This window comes from Bos mutus, chromosome 4 (assembly GCF_027580195.1).
Source record: "Bos mutus isolate GX-2022 chromosome 4, NWIPB_WYAK_1.1, whole genome shotgun sequence".
Classification (NCBI taxonomy): Eukaryota; Metazoa; Chordata; class Mammalia; order Artiodactyla; family Bovidae; genus Bos; species Bos mutus.
In genome coordinates this window covers 74544329-74563900 of record NC_091620.1, presented here as the reverse complement: position 1 = coordinate 74563900, position 19572 = coordinate 74544329, and the positions used below count along the sequence as shown (strand labels likewise).

At 39.1% G+C, this 19572-nt stretch overlaps 1 protein-coding gene across 3 annotated transcripts in view; it reads right to left on the bottom strand.

The window, feature by feature from the left end:
- Positions 1-19548, bottom strand: part of DNAJC2 (DnaJ heat shock protein family (Hsp40) member C2) — a 37796-nt gene extending 18248 nt beyond the window's left edge. Inside the window, exons 1-6 of one of the 3 annotated variants that reach the window (XM_070369660.1) lie at positions 19422-19548; positions 16941-16989; positions 13352-13453; positions 10839-10914; positions 2094-2192; positions 1017-1158 (exon numbers count right to left, since the gene is read on the bottom strand). In XM_070369660.1, coding sequence (XP_070225761.1) covers positions 1017-1158; positions 2094-2192; positions 10839-10914; positions 13352-13453; positions 16941-16989; positions 19422-19504 — 551 coding nt within the window. In that variant the 5' untranslated portion in view covers positions 19505-19548. Of the gene's footprint in view, positions 1-1016; positions 1159-2093; positions 2193-10838; positions 10915-13351; positions 13543-15860; positions 16222-16940; positions 16990-19421 lie in introns of those variants that run through there. The other 2 variants (XM_005895249.3, XM_070369661.1) reach the window with 2 other exon arrangements.
- Between the last annotated feature and the right edge of the window lie 24 nt (positions 19549-19572).

Below are 19572 nucleotides of genomic sequence, written 5' to 3'. Positions count from 1 at the left end.
GGAAATAGTAGACTGTATCAAACCACTAATCAAAGTGCTTCTCAAACTTAGCTGCTTCTGCTGCTGCTAAGTTGCTTCAGTCGTGTCCGACTCTGTGCGACCACATAGACGGCAGCCCACCAGGCTCCCCCATCCCTGGGATTCTCTAGGCAAGAACACTGGAGTGGGTTGCCATTTCCTTCTCCAATGCATAAAAGTGAAAGGTGAAAGTGAAGTCGCTCAGTTGTGTCCGACTTTTAGCAACCCCATGGACTGTAGCCCACTAGGCTCCTCCATCCATGGGATTTTTCCAGGCAAGAGTACTGGAATGCGTTGCCATTGCCTTCTCCCAAACTTAGCTACCCATCAAAATCGCCTGCAAGCATTAAAAAACCTACAGGCATTCCAAACCACTTAAATTAAAATCACAGTTTCTCCAGGTGGAACCCAGGCTTCAGGAACTGTTCAAGCTCCCCAGCTGATTCCAATATACAGCTAAGATGTGCTCTGAGGAAACCTTCCAGTGCAGATGGAAGCAAAAAAATGTAGATTACTGGTTCACACAATTTGAAACTGATTTTAATTAAATAAATTACATATGATTTAATCTTAAATATAAATTCACCCTTTGTCAGAGAACCTTATGATAATCAGATGCTCAAAAATAGAATAAAAGTTTTTCCTCAATGAAAACTGACCAAATGTTGGTAGTGTGCCTGTTAACAAAGGGGAAGGAGAAAACGGGAAATCACTGTCACCTAAGTATCAGCATCACACTACATAAAGTCAACCACTGTTCTTTCCCCCAAAGGAAATTTAAAAGAAAAATGTCCTGTGAGTTAATTTAACTACAGGAAGGAAGAACTGTTTAGAGAATAAAATAAACAATCATAGTAAGTTCACCAGAGGAGCTCAATATTGTAAAGGAGGAGGAAGAAGAGAACCAAACTATTACCAGAGGAAAAAAACCAAAACTTGGAACTATTAAGAAGCCAGCCAGTAGAGCATTATGATCACAAGGGGATGCCAGAACTCACCTGGAATTCCTTTCAAACACTGGGGAAAACACTTCGAAGAAATTGTCCTTTGCTTCACTTTTAGAAGGAACTGAGTTATCAAAAGTAGGGTCTACACTGTTAAATGCTCGTCTTTTCACTGGATCAGATAGCATTTCATAAGCTGAAGAAAAAAAAATCAAAGGTCACATCACCATAATACTACATTTTTTTCCTTAAAATAATTTTTTGTACTTAAAAGTTGTGTGTGCTTATGGGGAGGGGAGGACTTCAATAATAGCTTGAGCACTACTGGTTACAACTGGACTTAAAAACTTCTATAAGTATCTCTTCTGGAAAAGAAAGGACAGAACAGTAAACACTTAATCTTGAAGAAAGCATGACTGAGGAAAAAGAAATAGCTAGAAAATTAACTGTTAGATCCCAAGGCTGTTAAAAAAAAAATCAAAGGATCTTTGGCATCCTGAGCACTGTGTAAGAGTGAGCCAATGAAGAGTAAGTTTGAGAAGTGTGTATACAGTTTTTAAAAAATTAGCATCAAAATTAAAAATCACATTTAAGGAAACATTTAGAAATGGTGGTTGCCTCTATTAATTTACTTATGAGGATATGGCTATGTAAATAGCCATTGACAGCTGTGGGTCCTTGACTAGGATAGAATCAACTTCTTGATTTAAATAAGCAAAATATCTGAGGAACAATTTAATTCCATAAAGTGTCTGAAACTGAAAAAGATGTTAGTAGTCTCAACCTTAAACACAGCACTTGTATGAAGTAACTCCAGGATAAGCTTCTCGTAAGAATCACCTGCTGATCTTGTTAAAAATGCAGATTCAGATTCAGTAGGTCTGGGGCAGGGCCAAAGCTTCTGCATTTCTGACAAGCTGCATTTCTGGTATTGCTGATGCCGTTGGTTGGGAGAACCTCACTTTATAAAGTGAGGCTCTGGGGGAGATGACCACAAATAACCAGATGTTAACTAAAAATGTTTTTAAATGTTATGGTATAAATGAACTGCAGTATACATAGGAAACCCAATCTAAACAATAAATAATCTTCACTATCAAAAATTCCCAACTCTTTAACGCGCTTTCTTACCTTTAGTTATGCAAGTGAAGTAGTCATTATCTCCTTCTTTTATTGGTTCACCAGCTGCTTTCCGTTTGTCCGGGTGATGTTTTAAAACCATTGCTTTATCTACAAAGATTTAGATAACTTGTCCTTTTAGTCATCAAAATTAAAAAAGATCAGTTAAGCAGAGCCATTTTTAAAAGCATAATATTAGTTTAAAAATATTTTCTCCCATAGTAAAACATATGCTTATTAAAAAGAAATTACAGAGAAATACTGTGTGTGTGCTCAGTCATGTCCAACTCTGTGCAACCCCATGGACCGCACCCTGCCAGGCTCCTCTGTCCATGGGATTTTCCAGCAAGGTTATTAGAGTGGGTTGCCATTTCCTCCTCCAGGGGATCTTCCTGATCCAGAAACCCAAGTCTCTTGTGTCTCCCACATTGGCAGGCAGATTCACTACCACTGGGCCACCTGAGAAACCCTGAAATAACTTTAAGAACTGGCCTAAGTGCCAGTACCCAAAAAGACAACTGCCATTAATATTTTGGTGTACTTCCACACAGACTTTTTCCCCCTTAAGCATATACCTTTAAAAATGTATAATCATATTATACATACCAATTTAAGTTGTGATTTTTTTCAACTAAGCATTACAGCAGTTCCATTTTCCAGGCAGTTGCAAACGCTTCAGAAAATTTTAACAACTACTTAGTACAGTATTTCAAGTAGATTTTTCATAACTTATTCAACTATTTCCCTACTACTGAGTATTTACCATAGATTGTTTCCAATTCTTCACTACTATATTTTAATATGAATCATTTTGTACAGAAATATTTTTTTATATTTATGACTCTTTCTTCTCAGTATATACTTAGAGAGGTATATCAGTGAGTGAAATACATGAACAAATCCCTTTCTAAAAGTTATACCACTGCAACCCCTATGTTAACATTCTTTTCACCACAACCTCAACAGCACTGGATCCAATCGTTTAAAACATCATTATCACTGGTGCTCAAGATCAAAAAATTTTTGTGGTTTCTATCTTTCATCCCTTACTTATGGAGTAATAGAGAGCTATCTTAGTTTTTCTTCTTAGTTTGTGAGTCATTTTACAGTGAATAATGGCTAGCTGTTAATATCCATTAAGCATTTAATAGGTGCCAGCACTATTTATCAATTAATCTTTTCAGTAACTCTCTGAGAAAAGTACTATTAGTTTCTCCATTTTACAGATGAGGAAATAAGGCACAAGGAGGTTAAATAACCACTTACTTTACCTCTATTCAACGTGTCCAAAGTCCTGGCCAAAATCAGGCTCCAATCCAGGTAGCCTGACTCCAGAGCCTGTGCTTGTATGCTGCCTCTCCTAATCCATCATGTTTGATGCTAATGCTTTCCCCAGCTGCTGTGACCATTCTTGTGTTTTTAAAAAACATTCAGTTCATTAATTCATATTTACTGATCATTTCCTTTATATTGTATTCCAGTACTTATAAAGGAGGTCCTTCATTCTTCAGAAGTTTGATATGTTTCTATCTGAGTATCTTCTATGGTCAAAATTGAAAAGCTTATTTAATTTTCAAAGTCTTTTAACATTATCTAATAATCCTTCCCTTCTCTACTAATTTGTGAGGCTTCCTTTATCTCAGTAAATTTTACCAAGGTCTGTTTCTGGCTACCTATTCTTGTCACGGGATTATCTTTAAAATGACTCTGTCTTTCTAATATATTTGATGGTACCTTTCAGAAACTATTATTTTTGTTTATTTTTCTTGCACTTGGCTACTTAATTCAACTCTTATAGTTTTTAGGTAGATCCTGTTACCTACAGCTTCCCTTTTGACTGAGCTGGTAAAGAATCCGCCTGCAATGAGAGAGACCTGGGTTTGATCTCTGGGTTGGGAAGCTCCCCTGGAGAAGGGAAAGGCTACCCATTCCAGTATTCTGGCCTAGAGAAGTCCATGGACCGTATAGTCCATGGGGTCACAAAGAGTCGGACATGACTGAGCAACTTTCACTTTCACATATTACCTACAAATAATATATTTCTTTCTTTCTAATAGTTCTCTCTCCTTTAATATCTTAATTCACTGACCCAAACTCCCAAATAGCGTCAAAGTCATTGGCAGACTCCCTCATGGGTTTTTAGAATATCACACAGTTAAAAGTTTGTTGGCAGTGAAATCTGAAATATGTGGGAATTAATTATATTTCTTTTTAAAGTTCTATTTATCAAAAAGGAGTGAATATTAAATTGTACTGTATGTACTTTCACTTTCTTAGGATATCACATTGATATATTGATAATATTGTGTAAAATATAAGCAGATTTAGCTTTGTTAATATATTTCTTAAAAGTAATATTCATTGGCAGTATTCTTTTAACACATTGTTGAATTCATTTTGCTATTAACTGTTTTTGGTATTATTCAATACATTCATGGATGATATTTGTAGTTTTTTTTTTAAAGCCTTTCTGGCCACATTTTAAAAATTAATTAGTTTTAAGATTCACAACAAAATTAAGAGGGTGATTAACAGATCTATAGACCCTCCGCCCTTCCTTATCAGCTCCCCCCACCAGAGCAGTCCATTTGTTATTTTTTTTTCATCTAGCTTTTTTTTTTTTTTTTCCTTCAAATTTGGCTGCACCATGTGGCTTGTGGGATCTCAGTTCCCTAACCAGAGATCAAACCCAGGCCCTGGCTATGAAGGTGCTGAGTCCTAACCACTGGACTAGCAGGGAATGCCCACTATTTGCTCCAACTGATGACCCTACACTGACACATCATAATCACCTAAAGGCCATGGTTTTCACTCCTGGTGGTGGACATTCTGTGGGTTTGGATGAATGCATGACAACACGTATCCACCATAATATACAGAGTATTTTCACTGCCCCCAAATCCTCTGCGCCCTACCTATTCATCTCTCCTCAATCCCTCAACCCCTGGCAACCAAGAACTTTTCACTGACTTTTCCATAATGTTGCCTTTCAATGCCAGGTTTTCATACTAGGATTACATGGTCATAAAATGAATTGTTCCTAAAACAGTTTATGTTCAGCATGAGAATTTTCAATTCCTTAAGCATTTGAAAAAAAATTCACTTAAGAAATCACCTAGGCCTAAAACATTTTCAGGAGATAATTCTGGGTAACTCTTTAAATTTTTTCAATTCCAAAAAAAAGCCAATTTTATCAAAAATTTCAAATTCCCTGCATTTAACTGTGGCCTCAGTTAAAAATATTTTCTATAACACTTTCTATTCCTTTTGTATTCTACTATGTTTTTCCTTCTTATAAATCCATTTTAAGATATTGTTTTATCTACTTTTTTCCGTCCATTTTCCTCAGTGATATTCTTTTAAATATCTGAATTGAATGTTTTATTTTTTCTCTCCTTTTCTCTCCTTTTCTCTCCTTTAGAAAAGGTAACAGAGGTATCCTCTGGTGGTCCAGTGGTTAAGATTCCACGCTTCCACTGCGAGGGACCTGGGTTCGATTCCTTATCAGAGGACTAAGATGCTACATGCCTTGCAGTGCAGGAAAAAAAAAAAAACGGGGGGGAGTGGGGGGAGGGGAAGGTAACATGATAGCTTTGCAAGCAATGAACTTCCTGATGGTAGGGCTCTAGCTGCCAAACGTCTGTTCTGATAGTCAGTGATCTTGCTCTCACATCTATTAATACAATTTTTATTTCTGTCCAGGTCCAAGTTCCAAGTGTATATATACAAACACTCAAGTCTTTTTTTTTTTGGTTTGTTGAGTCAGATCTACTTTATTACATAGAATAAAATGTTCATATTTTAAGTACTCCGTTCAAAAGGTTGTGACAATTGTATACAGTTTTTTAACAACCACTCAAAGGAAAATACAGATTGTTTTCATCACTCAGAGTTCCCCTTTACCCCCTTTTCCAGTTAAGTCCCACCCCCACCACTTGGGACTACCCTTCTGATTTCTCTCCTGAGAGATTATGTTTGTAGGCTCTTGAAGTTCATCTAAATGGAATCATACAGTATGTCTTTGTATCTCACATAATGTTTTAAGATTCACTCCCTTATGTATATCAGCAATTTTTAAAAAACTGCTAAACACTACTCTATGTTATGAATATAAGCAGTTTGCTTATCCATCATCCTGTTGGTGAACATTTGGGTGGCTTCCAGTTTTTGGACACTGTGAATGAGGCTGTTATAAATATTTCTGAACAATATTTCTTTTTATGGCATATTTAGTGATTTTTGTATACATTGCAAGGGTTCAGAAACTTTGATAAATACACTTTTGTTTGAGCTACAGTTAAAAAACAAAACAAAACTGTATTATCAGTTTGTCCACTAACACTCAAGAGGAGACATTTTCACCTTCTAGCTGGTTTAAGAAGAAAAGGAAATTTACTGAAGGTTATTAGGCACCTCACAGGAACTAAGAGTCTGACTATTAGGCCTGGAAGCTTACTAGCCAGGAACAACAATCACATCATATAGGATAGTTCAGAGGTGTGATGACCCACCATTGTTGGGCACTGCAGGAAGGGAGAACTGGCTTTTCCCACGGCCAGTGCTTGGGGAAAACCATAGCTTCTCTAGTCACCGCTCGGGGCTCTTCCACCCTGGCTGGCAAAACGGATGCTGTGCAGCTCGGCCTAACTCACACTGTTCTCCTTTGAGATGCAAGTGTGTGCTGAGGAGTAAACCCTAATGGCAACCCACTCCCGTATTCTTGCCTGGAAAATTCCATGGAGAGAGGAGGCTGGCAGGCTACAGTCCAAGGAGTCACAAAGAGTTGGACACAACCCACATGCATGCACACACACATGCCTACAAATATTCTCAAACTCAACTCACAGCTCTTTATAAATCAGGTAAGTTTTCTTCTTTATTTGCAATTACTGCCTCTGTTACATTTATTCTGACCCGTTCTTTAGGGAAATCTGACATCTTTTTATTCTCTCCTTCTGAATCTTGGGAACATTCCTCTAGGCTGTCTGCTTTACTATTTTCTAACTGTAGTCAGCCTTTGTAATTCTAAACCCTGCTCTCCAGTTTTGAGTTTCCAGGCAATTCTATTTTTTTTCTTGAGTCTCTTTCTGCAATGCCTATGCCGCCCCCGCCTTACCCCAATGCAACATCTTTGTATCGCACTGACAAGGTGGAGTAAGTCTTCTTTCGAACCTCATGATAAAGTCTGACATAGGTGATGCCTGTTTCTTGCTAATAGTCTGCTCTTAGGCTACACTGTTTTTTCCTTCATTGACGTTTCCACCTAGTCACCTCTAGTCATTTATGTACAGTATACTCTGCCCAGAGGTGGGGCTGAAGGAGGCAAAAGATGTCCTCCAATATTAAAAATGAGATAACGGAGGCCAAAGAACATCTTTCAGTTTGAAAGAGACAAGGGTAATTTTTGAGCAGCTGTTGTGCATGTTTATTGTAATTACAGACTTCTCTCTCCTCCATTCCTCACCAAAGACAGTTTCTGGGGTTTTGAAGGTACATTACTAAATGGGCTTTTATTGTACATTCATATTGTTATTATCAGAAAAAGCATCTATAATTTCTTTATATAGAAGAACAGCTGATTTACAATATTGTGTTAGTTTCAGTTTATAGCAAAGTGATTCAGATATATATATATATTTTCCCCGACTGTTTTTCATTATAGAGTATTACAAAAAGTCTCTATTATTTCTAATTTTAAGAGGCATTCTATCAAACAGTTTTCAGCTTAAAATATGAGAATTACTTTTCAAATATTTATTTATTTCTATTTATTTGGTTGCAGTGGGCCTTAGTTGTGGCCTATGAGATCTTCAGTTGCGCGTATCAGATCCAGCTCCCTGACAACGGATTGAACCCAGGTCTCCTTCACCGGAGCACAGAGTTCTAGCCACTGGACCACCCAGGAAGTCCCCCATGAGAAGTATTTTAAGCTAAAATTATTAAATTTAGAAAATTCAAATCAAAGACTTTTATTTCCAAGCAGAGACTATCAAACCTACATGCATCATTTGCCAGTGTGGCAATTTTTCTTCAAGAAAAAAATGGAAATACTTTTAGTATGCACGTACTTTCTCTTAATCCATCATTCAACTTTCCTAGCAATTTATTATTTTCAGATAATGCAGAAAAGGAAAAAAAAAGACCACTTACTTCATCTACTCATGAATGAATCCCTAATTTTCATCATAACCATTCAAAAAGTTTAAAAAATTAAAACTGTTAATGAACTATTAAGTACAAAATATGCTATAAGGATATACTATACATCGCAGGGAATATAATCAATATTTTACAGTAACTATATGGAGAAGGCAATGGCACCCCACTCCAGTACTCTTGCCTGGGGAATCCCATGGATGGAGAAGCCTGGTAGGCTGAAGTCCATGGGGTCACGAAGAGTCGGACAGAACTGAGTGACTTCACTTTCACTTTCATGCATTGGAGAAGGAAATGGCAACCCACTCCAGTGTTCTTGCCTGGAGAATCCCAGGGATGGGGAGCCTGGTGGGCTGCCACCTATGGGGTCGCACAGAGTCGGACACAACTGAAGTGACTTAGCAGCAGCACAGTAACTATAAATGGAGTATAACTTTTAAAAATTGTGAATCACTATACTGGACACCTGTAATTTATATATTATTATACATTAACTATACTTTAATTTAAAAAATTAAATAAAATGTAAAAAAAGCCTACAACCTCCTTTATGTGTTGGTAATAGGATTCAAGAACTAGAAAGATCTCAAATGTAATCAGACTCATATTACTGGGTTTGTCTATGCTAATAATGGGCTTCCCTGGTGGCTCAGACGGTAAAGCGTCTGCCTGCAATGTGGAAGACCTGGGTTCGATTCCTGGGTTGGAAAGATCCCCTGGAGAAGGAAATGGCAATCCACTCCAGCACTCTTGCCTAGAAAATCCCATGGATGGAGGAGCCTGAGAGGCTACAGTCCATGGGGTTGCAAAGAGTCGGACACAACTGAGTGACTTCACTTCATGCTAATAATTACAAACTTGCAAACAAGTAACTTTGCATTTTTACTTTTGGACTAGATTCCAGGGAGCAGTAAGTAGCAGCCATCTATTTTACAGTGACAGAGGAAAAAGAATGTCAGTCTTCTGAATAAATACTGAGAATACACAACAAGGAGGCAGAGAGTTAACTGTAAATCCACATAATGTTAATAATCTGTACATTGGGGGTACGAAACTTTTGGCAACAGAATATTCAAAAATTAATTTCTATTATCCCAATAAAATGAATGGACTTAATAGAAGCAAATGAATGTTTCTTTTATAATTGTTACATATGTTTCTATCTTTAGAGAAATAATTCCCTCATCTTAAAACATAAAACTACTTTCATAGTTCTAAATCACTTTCAGTTCTTTCACAAATTTGTATGTGTCAACACATTTATAGTATTTGTATGCTATTCTTTCAGAGTAAGACTTTGCAAATACTTTTCCAGAGCAAATGAATTTTCCTAGCATTTATGTATATTGCAATGATTATTCATTTGCATTAACATATGCTTATTCTAAAATCATGCCAGCCTTTAAAGAAATCCAATAATAGGTCTTAAATAATCTCATAAATTCCTTCAACTAACAAAATGAAGATGATACTTCCTGTGACTTTCCTAAATACAAGCAATAATGGGAAACTTTTGAGTTTATTTATCATAGTTGTGTGTGCCTTGTGCTCAGTCACATCTGACTCTTCGTGCACCCCCCGGACTATAGTCCATGAGGTGTCTCTGTCCATGGAATTTTCCAGGCAATAAAATTGCCTGGGTTGTCATTTCCTGCTTCAAGGGATTTTCCCAACCCAGGGGTTGAACCTGCGTCTCCTGCATTCGCAGGTGGATTCTTTACCACTGCATCACCTGGGAAGCCCCATTTACCTTACTCAGGCTCAACCAGTATTTTTCAACACGAGGTAGGTCTCATTCAGTCATCTTTCTCTAAGTACAATACTTTCTCTTCTTGACTGACCCTGATTCCCTGCTCCTTTTTCATATGGCCACAATTTTACCTCCTCTGATCTCAATATCCATTCTCTAGAGTAGAAGGCAGAACACTGTTCTAAGATAAAAGAGAAAACTGATCACCTTCACCTCTTTCATGAAGCTTTACTAATTAGGTGATCAAACTTTACTAATTAGGTGTGTAAGAAATTACATCCACAAGACGTCAGAGGACAGAACAGTTTAGAGCACTAAGTGGATAGTGACGCTTAAGTCGATGAAGACTGGTTAGCCAACGATTTCTGCCCCCGTACCTGCACCCCACCAATTTTTAACCTTGTCAATAAAAAGAACAATGAAGTATCAGATACCTCTTTCTTGGACAGAAGACATAAGATAGTATCTACAGAGATGTGACCTAAGATCACAAAAGAGTACCGACGAACTGAAGTTATCAAGGCAACTTCCACTAAGCACAACTGGCCGAACTTCCAAAGGGAAGTGAAATACTATTTTTTTTTAAAGTGTGCCATTAGAAGAATGTTGTTTATTCTGTCACAAATACACTCACCCGATTTCTTGACCCTAATGAGAATATCCATTCAGGAGACTTACTGCTTATTTTTTATTTTGAAGGTAAGGAGACTGTGGTTATACACTGGTACACTACATAACTTACATTAAATCCAGAGTTATGCCTAGAAAACTGTAATCATGCAATACTTTTTCAAGAGGATAACATTTCCTATAGCAGATATTTGATTATTCCAAAATAACCAAGTACTTACGAGCTGCTTTAATCTGTCTCTGTGTAGCTTTGTACCTTACATGGCCAAGTCCAAGTACTGCATAATGATCTTGGTTCTGATAAAGACACAAAAGGGAGTCAAATTTGAAATGAAGCCATATATCCTATCCCTTGTGTTGCTATCCGAATACAATGTTTCCTAAAATGAGACTCTCGTAATAGAAGTCTAGCGAGATATTCCAAATGAGTCCTGAGGTCATAGAAGTTTAGAAAACAGGGACCACTGTATATATAGCCTTCTTGTTAATTTGTATACACAGAAAGCAAACAAAGGCTCTGAGAAGCCTTGCAGTTAAAAACAAAACAAAACCAAAAAACCAAAACAAAAACAAGCAGACAGAAACTTACAGAGTCTAGTATTTTTTGAAATTACTTGACCAAATAATTCTTTTTCTATTAATACAAATTAATATCCTATGGCTATCCTTAAATCAAGGTATAGCTAGAAAGATTTCAGAACTGAGGAGAGCATTACAGAAGCCCAAGTAGGTTGGGCCAGTGTCAATGACAGGATAGGAACCGTGTGGAGCAAAGAAGGTTGCATGAACATTTTGAGAAACTGGGGTTTCTCAACAAAAGGAAGCACCTGCTTTCATTTTCCTTGCAAATTTAGAGGTTGAGGCAGCACTTGAGCGAAGGCTCCTAAAAGAACTCAAAGGGTGTATCTAGTATCAGAGAATGAGTGGGAAGAAAGGGGAGTTGAAGGTATAAAACATGGGAGAAAAAAAATCAAATAGGATCACCTGGTTTTCCTTTAAATTCAGGACTGCAAACTCCCAATGGATGGATTCCTTTATTATGCCTGGCACTCACACTTCATTCCACTCTCTCCAACTATTATTACATACCTTGGTCCTCTAGTCTTTCCTTAAGCTTCATAGACCCTGCTCCACCCTCTCATCAATGGCCTTGTTTCCTGCTTAAGGAAAACTATGTAAATTACCATACTCAAATTCCTGCATCTTTTTGCCCTTGTCCTGCATCCATGTATCTTTTCCCTTTCCCTCACCACTGAGAAAGCCTGTCCTACTAAGACAAATTACTCCATTCCTCTTCTTGGTTCTAAACACCATCTTCTCTACGTCTCTCAAATGCTAGCATCTTTCAGCTGTCTTCTAAATTTCAACTGAATTCTTTTCATCAGTATTAGAAGATGCTCTGTTATCGCTCTTCATTCAGACCTTGCTTCCATTTCTTTGCTTCCCATCAAAATTCCCATCAAAAAGGAGCTGTCCTCCTTTAGCTTTACATCCTCTAGAATTTACTTTTCAAATCACTCCAATCTAGTTCTACTCTGTCCATTCTCAGCCATGGGGTTATGAAGCTGCTCTCTTCAGAATCAATTTCCAACTGCCAAATATAAGATCAACCAACTTCCTTTACTTGACTTCAACTTTCACTGGCAGCACAGGTGACTCTTTTCTTGAAACATTATTTTGCTTTAGTTTTTGTGAATCCACTGTTTTTCTCCCATCTTTCAGTAGCTTTTCCAGTTATTCTGACTGGCTTCTCAATGCCCTACAAAGCTCAGTCCTGGGATTTCTTTCTGTCTCTCTCTATACCTTGATCCAAGCTGATCTGATCCGATGCCAGGGTTGGAAGATAGTAATTGCCCTGTAAATGCTCATGACTCCCTAGTTCACTCTAGCATAAATGTCTGAGTTCCAGATGCAGAGCAACACAACAACACGCCTCCCACAAAGTTTCTTTCCTGCAATGCTGTGCTGGTGACCAACAGCACGGTCTAACAGGTGACTCAAGCTGGGGTGATCAGGGGTCTTCCAAATACGTCCCCTTCTCTTAGGCAGCACAACCAAGGTCTCTAAGACTCGTCAAGTCTACCTCCCCCAAAAGCAAATCTTTCTCCTGTCTCAAAACTTGGCTACAAATTTAGTTCAAGCATCAAGCATTCACTTGTACACTAGCCCTACAACAGCAAACTGTTCCCTTCCCCTCTCGTCCTGATCTCCCTTTTCAAGCAAATTTCTGTACTACCAGAAATTACTTTTCTGAAATTAGCTCAGAAACTTCTGATGATGTCTTACTATCCTGAAAACAAATTTAAATTCCTTCCTTGGTATGGCATAAAAAGGACACTCCAGAGTTCAGATTCTGTTTTCAGCCTGATTTCTCGCCACCACCCTTTCATGTGCTACTCTACCCTTCACCAGGCCCTGAAGAGGCAGCACACATTCTGTTACTCCTTTGTGTCTTTGCATATCTGTTCCTTCTGCCCAGAACACCTTTTCTCCCTCTTCTCCCTCTTGCTTCAAAGACTGTCACCTAACCGTTTAAGACCACTCAGACAGTACCTTTTCCATGAAATCTTTCTGGATTTCTCCAGTAGAGATAGTATTCTATGGCTAGTGCTGTCCCACTCAGGATTTGACCATAAACAGGTGCTAAATTATGATTATTTTGTTGAATCATTTTAAAACGTGGTTTAATAATGGAAAACTGCATCTGACTGAACAAGAGTCAGATATTAAATACCTTCCAGTCTTTGGGATCAAGTGTTTTCAGCATGGGAAACTCTTCTAACTGCAATTCTTCATCTTCCGATTCCTCTGATAACTCTTTCTTATCCTCCAGTTCCTGAAAAGAGGCAGAAGCATTTCTGTTTCTCCTCTTAACAAAAGCTTCAAACCATCTTCCCACAGGTTCAACTTGACAGAGTGTTGAGGCTGTGAGTGAAAGTGTTAAGAGAGGCTTCAGTGTATTGCACAGAATAAATCTGTTCCAAGGCAATAAATAATATCAAACCAATGACAGCATAAATATATAATTTTAAAACCATCAACTGAGAAGCTAACTGCAGTAATCCAGTTAACATGAGGATAAGCAATAATCATTTCCTAGTATTTACACAGTTAATCAACATCTTCCAATTATCTGATAATTATCCAATTGTTCAGCAATGTCAATAAATCGATACTTTTCTGAGGAAATGAGAGGAAGATGAGGGACAGAGACTAACTGCCTTCTTTTTTAGACTGCTGCTGCTGCTAAGTTGCTTCAGTCGTTTCTGACTCTGTGCAGCTCCATAGACTGTAGCCCACTAAGCTCCCCCGTCCCTGGGATTCTCCAGGCAAGAACACTGGAGTGGGTTGCCATTTTCTTCTCCAATGCATGAAAGTGAAAAGTGAAAGTGAAGTCCCTCAGTCGTGTCCGACTCTTAGCGACCCCATGGACTGCATCCCACCAGGCTCCTCCATCCATGGGATTTCCCAGGCAAGAGTACTGGAGTGGGGTGCCATTGCCTTCTCTGCTTTTTTAGACTAATAACTGTAATAAAGCAACAAATAATTAAAAACTCATAAAGAGCTAGCCTCATCAAAAAAATCTTCTGAAAATAACTCAAAATATTTTAATTATTAAAAACTGAATTTAGATAGCTTTCAAACATTTTAAGAATTCATTAGCAATGATTTTTTCTGAAAGAATTTTCAAGCAGCTAACAGGAATTTACTAATGAAACTGTGCTTTAGTGGAACAGCTCTGAAATCAAAAGCTCTGAATTTCAGCGTGGGTCTATTAGTAGCTATGTGAAATGAGTCAGAGATGCCTTCAACTGTAAAATGGGAATACTTATCTGCTTCCTTGTAAAACTGGATGACAAACTATGAAAGCACTTTGAAAATCAAAGAAAGAAAGAAAGAAAAGTGAAGTCAGTCATGTCTGACTCTTTGCCACTCCATGGACTGTGGCCTACCAGACTTCTCCATCCATGGAAGTTTCCAGGCAAAGAGTACTGGAGTGGGTTGCTATTTCCTTCTCCAGAGGATTTTTCAGACCCAGGGATCGAACCCAGGTCTCCCACATTGCAGGCAGACCCTTTACCATCTGAGTCACCAGGGAAGCCCCAAGCTGTTGAATAAAAGTAAGTCTTTATCATTATTCCTGGGAAGTGCGGTCAGTCACTATACCTTTGTACATTAACAATTAAAGAAAGGTAATTTGGGTCAGGAAAAAAGTGAGCATCTTGATTTTAATTTTATATTTCAAATGAAAGCAAAAAGCTGTATTGTCTAATAACTCAGATTTAAGTCTTTCTTTGTACCGAATGGCCACAATTTTGTAAAACTAGTCCCACTTTTCATGTTTTACTTGGGTAGGAAAATTCAGGTTTCTTCTACCATGCACAAGAGAAGATTCCAAACCACTATATTTAAGAAGTACGACCTGTGTGTGTAGTGCAGGTGTGGCTTTCAAGCCTTTCTATTTGCGAGATTACAGAGAAACCTCTGTAAGCAGGAACATAACATGTACTGCGAACTATGTCTGAAATCACATACAACAAGCGTCTGTATACGTGGTTCTGATAATCAATGAAATCACTGAAACTAGAGACTCTAAATTTACAATACCATGACTGTCCTGGGCTATAAATTTAAGAAGCTGCAGCAGCAGGGGAACTTTCTCTCCCTTAAAACCAAAAACTGAAGACAGTTGATTTACATAGGACGTTTCACTTAATGACTGCCTTTAAGAGTCTGTCTACACGGGTCTTACCACCACCACACCTTTTCTTATAAGGAGCACTGTTTGGATTGGGATATCTAAAAAACAAAAGCCGGAGCAAACGTACAGAGAGAGAGGTGTTTAAGTGAGCGCCGGCAGCAAAGCTTTGTAGGGGCTCAGGCACGTGGGGAGCTCGCTGCGGGCAGTTTCTTGCCTTAGGCAAGGAGATGCTTTTAAGAACCTTTTTAGGGTACTGAAGGGTTCGGTTCCGAACTGCTCCGCCTGATCCATGAGTCAGCAGCAGCGACACGAGGAAGAAATTGCGGGGGCTGAAAGAAGACGCCCCCCTCCCTCCTTCCTTCCAGTCTGGGAAAGGACTTCTGTGTAACAGGGAGCAAAAAGACACTCGTGACGTCGCAGCTCCGCACTCGATACGCTAGTTGCCACGGGCAAGGATAGAGAGGTTACGGAGTCGCCAAGGTGGAGGACCGGGAGAGGGGCGGCTGAGGCTAGACGGAGCCGGGGCTGAGTGGGCACGTACCAGAGGTCAGAGCGTGGGTGATGGCGGTGCCCTGGCCGTCTGCAGCGCTTGGCAGGAGCAGCATGATGACGCCGGAGCCAGCCCCGCGGGCGCAGCGGCTCGCGTCCCAGGAGGAGGGCGCTTAGAGTCCCTCCAGCTCTACCTCTCTGTCCGAGCCTGGCGCCTTGGCTCTACGAGGTCCAGGAACCGGCGCATGGAGACGGCCAATAACTACTTCCGGGATGAATCCTTCGTGGTGCGTAGGCCAATCCCACCCCCACTCCCCTCAGCCAACGTGTGCGGCTGCCTAGGTCCTCTACTGACTAACATCCGGCTGGGGACCAAAATTCACGAATGAAAGGTTCCTAGAATTATCAGTTTCCTGGTTTAAAAAAAAAAAGGATTAATTTCCACTTCCAGTGACATACATAGAACATGATTTTCTAAAGCAGCTCTTACTATATTCTTTTCCCTTTAAGTTACTACTACTTTATTAGTCTGAATGTAACCGTTCATTTTTGTAGTAGCTCTACTTGAAAAAAAAAAAAAGTGAAAAGATGTGTACAAATTAGTATTGAGAATAACTGTTATAGCCTACACGTTTACAGAGAATTCTGTACATACACTCTAATGCAATTATGTTTACGTAAATAATAATAGAAAGTGAAGGTAAAAGTTGCTTAGTCATGTCTGACTCTTTGCAACCCCATTGACTACACAGTCCATGGAATTCTCCAGGCCAGAATACTGGAGTGGGTAGCCTTTTCCTTCTCCAGAAATAATAGAAGCTAATGTTTATTGTGCTGTTACTAGTGTACCAGTGGTATCTCATTTAACACTCCTATCATTTGCAGAAGAAACCCCTCTTCAGTGTTAGATCCTAATCCAAGGCCAACAATCATTTTACACTGCTTTAGCACCATTTTCTTTCAGGATATTCCCAATTACAGGACTCTGGGACTAAATTGTTCATAAAGATATTTATACTCCAGCTGTATGATTCCTTCTGGGACTGAAGTAAAAAGCAAGAATTAGCAAAAGGAAAACAGTAGGTGAAAATTCACAGACCCTCCCACCCCCCCCAACTCCCACTCCCATTACCGATGCCAGAGTATCTGGATTAGGTTGTGCAATTGATGTACCCACTCTTCTGCAAAGAGAACCAGAAATAAGCAAATTATTATCTAGGAATTAATTTTCATTTGTTAAAATACATTGACTTTTACCTATGTATGTTACATGACAAAACTGGTATTTCAAAAACTAAGCTAATAAATTTCCCACTAAAACTCTTATTAACCCTTTTCTTTATTAATTTTCAGTTCAGTTCAGTTCAGTTGCTCAGTCGTGTCTGACACTTTGCAACCCCATGGACTGCACAGGCTTTCCTGTTCATCACCAACTCTTGGAGCTTACTCAAACTCATGTCCATCCCGTCGGTGATGCCATCCAACCATCTCATCCTCTATTGTCCCCTTCTCTTCTCTCCTTCAATCCTTCCCAGCATCAGGGTCTTTTCCAATGAATCAGTTCTTCGCATCAGGTGGCCAAAGTATTGGAGTTTCAGCTTCAGCATCAGTCCTTCCAATGAATATTCAGGATTGCTTTCTTTTAAGATGGACTGGTTGGATCTCCTTACAGTCCAAGGGACTCTCAAGAATCTTCTCCAACATCACAGTTCTAAAGCATCAATTCTTCAGCGCTCAGCTTTCTTTATATGCCAACTCTCACATCCATACATGACCACTGGAAAAACCATAACCTTGACTAGACAGACCTCTGTTGGCAAAGTAATGTCTCTGCTTTTTAATATGCTGTCCCAGGTTGGTCATAACTTTTCTTCCAAGGAGCAAGCATCTTTTAATTTCATGGCTGCAGTCACCATCTGCAGTGATTTTGGAGCCCCCCAAAATAAAGTCTGACACTGTTTCCCCATCTATTTGCCATGAAGTGATGGGACCAGATGCCATGATCTTAGTTTTCTGAATGTTGAGCTTTAAGCCAACTTTTCCACTCTCCTCTTTCACTTTCATCAAGAGGCTCTTTATTAATGTAACCACTGTTAAAACAGTCTCCAAAGTTCAAGATAACCTGACTCCATTTTCTTAATATTAATAATTTTTTCTCACACCTCTTCCATCCATTCTCATCATAACCTTTAAATTGTAGTGAAATCACATAAAATTCTCATCTTAACCATTTTAAAGTGTGCAGTTCAGTAGTGTCAAGTACATTCACTCTGTTGTGCACCCAATCTCCAGTACTCTTTTCATCTTGCAAAACTGAAACTTACGGTGTTAAACAACAACTCCCCATATCCACCACCCCTATGCCCCCATCAACCATCATTTAACTTTCCATCTCTGAATTTGACCCCTATAGGTAACTCCTGTAAGTGGAATCATACACTATTTCCTCACAAGTGGTTATGTGTCAGATTTTTTTAAGGCTGAATAATATTCCATTGTATGTACATCTTATTTATGCATTCATCTGTCGACTGGGTTGCTTCCACCTTTCAGGAATCATGAATAACGTTGCTACGAATATGGAGTACAACTATCTGAGACCCTGCTTGTGTGTATACACCCAGAACTGGAATTGCTGGGTCATTTGACCATTCCATTTTTAACTTTCTGGGGTACTGCCATACTGTTTTCAATTGTAGTTACACCATTTTAATATTTCCATTTTCTCCACATCCTCACCAACACTTTTTCCCCCCCTTTTTCATGATAATAACCATTCTAACAGGTATGAAGGGATATTTCACAGTTCTGATTTACATTTCCTCAGGGCCTAATGATGCTGAACATCTTTTCCTGTGCTTGTTGACCATTTGTAGAACTTCTTTCGAGAGATAGCCATTCAACTACATTATCTATTCAAAGAATCGGGTTTTGTCCTGAGTTTTAGTTTTTTCTATTCTCTTTTGAAGACACCACATAGCTTACAGTATCTTAGTTCTCCCACCAGGGATTGAACCTGGGCTCCCACACTGAAAAAGCTCTGCATCCCAACTTCTGGACCTCCAGTTCTAACCTCTGGACCAAGTTTTAGTCCTTTATATATTCTGTATCAGATCAGATCAGATCAGTCGGTCAGTCGTTTAACCCCTTATTAGATACATGACTTCCAAGTATCTTCTCCCATTCTGTAGGTTGCCTTTTCATTGCTGTGTACAGAAGGGTCAGGCTTCTTTTTTTTTCTAAATTCTATAATTGTCTCCTAATTGCTCTCTTCTGTTCCTCATCTCCGGAATTCATTTCTTTCAAAACCTGTTTTCCCTGACTTCCCTGTATCTGAAGACAGTACCACTCCTTAGCAGCGAGCTCAAAAATGTAAACAATTTACCTCCCCCTCCGTCGTTAACATCAAATTAATGAACAACTCCTATTTACCCTCACTCTATAAAACAAGCCACTACTCACTGTGTATCTAATAAGCCAGGTAATTTACAAACGTCGTTGTTTAATGCCTCCACAATACTCGGAGGTCAAGAGGAAAATTAAAGCACAGACATTAAAGAAGTTACCCCTAAGTACAGCGTAAATGACTAAAGCAGGATTTAAACTTAGCAACCTGAGTCTGTGTTGGTCTTGAAATCTGTTGCTGAGGGACCTCGCCACAGTGAGAGGCTGAAGGAGAGCGACGTTCGCCCTCATACAGGATAGCCTCCCCCTTTCCCGCTTCGCCGGGTGCAACGCCAGCATGTGACCTCTAGGGCGCTCTT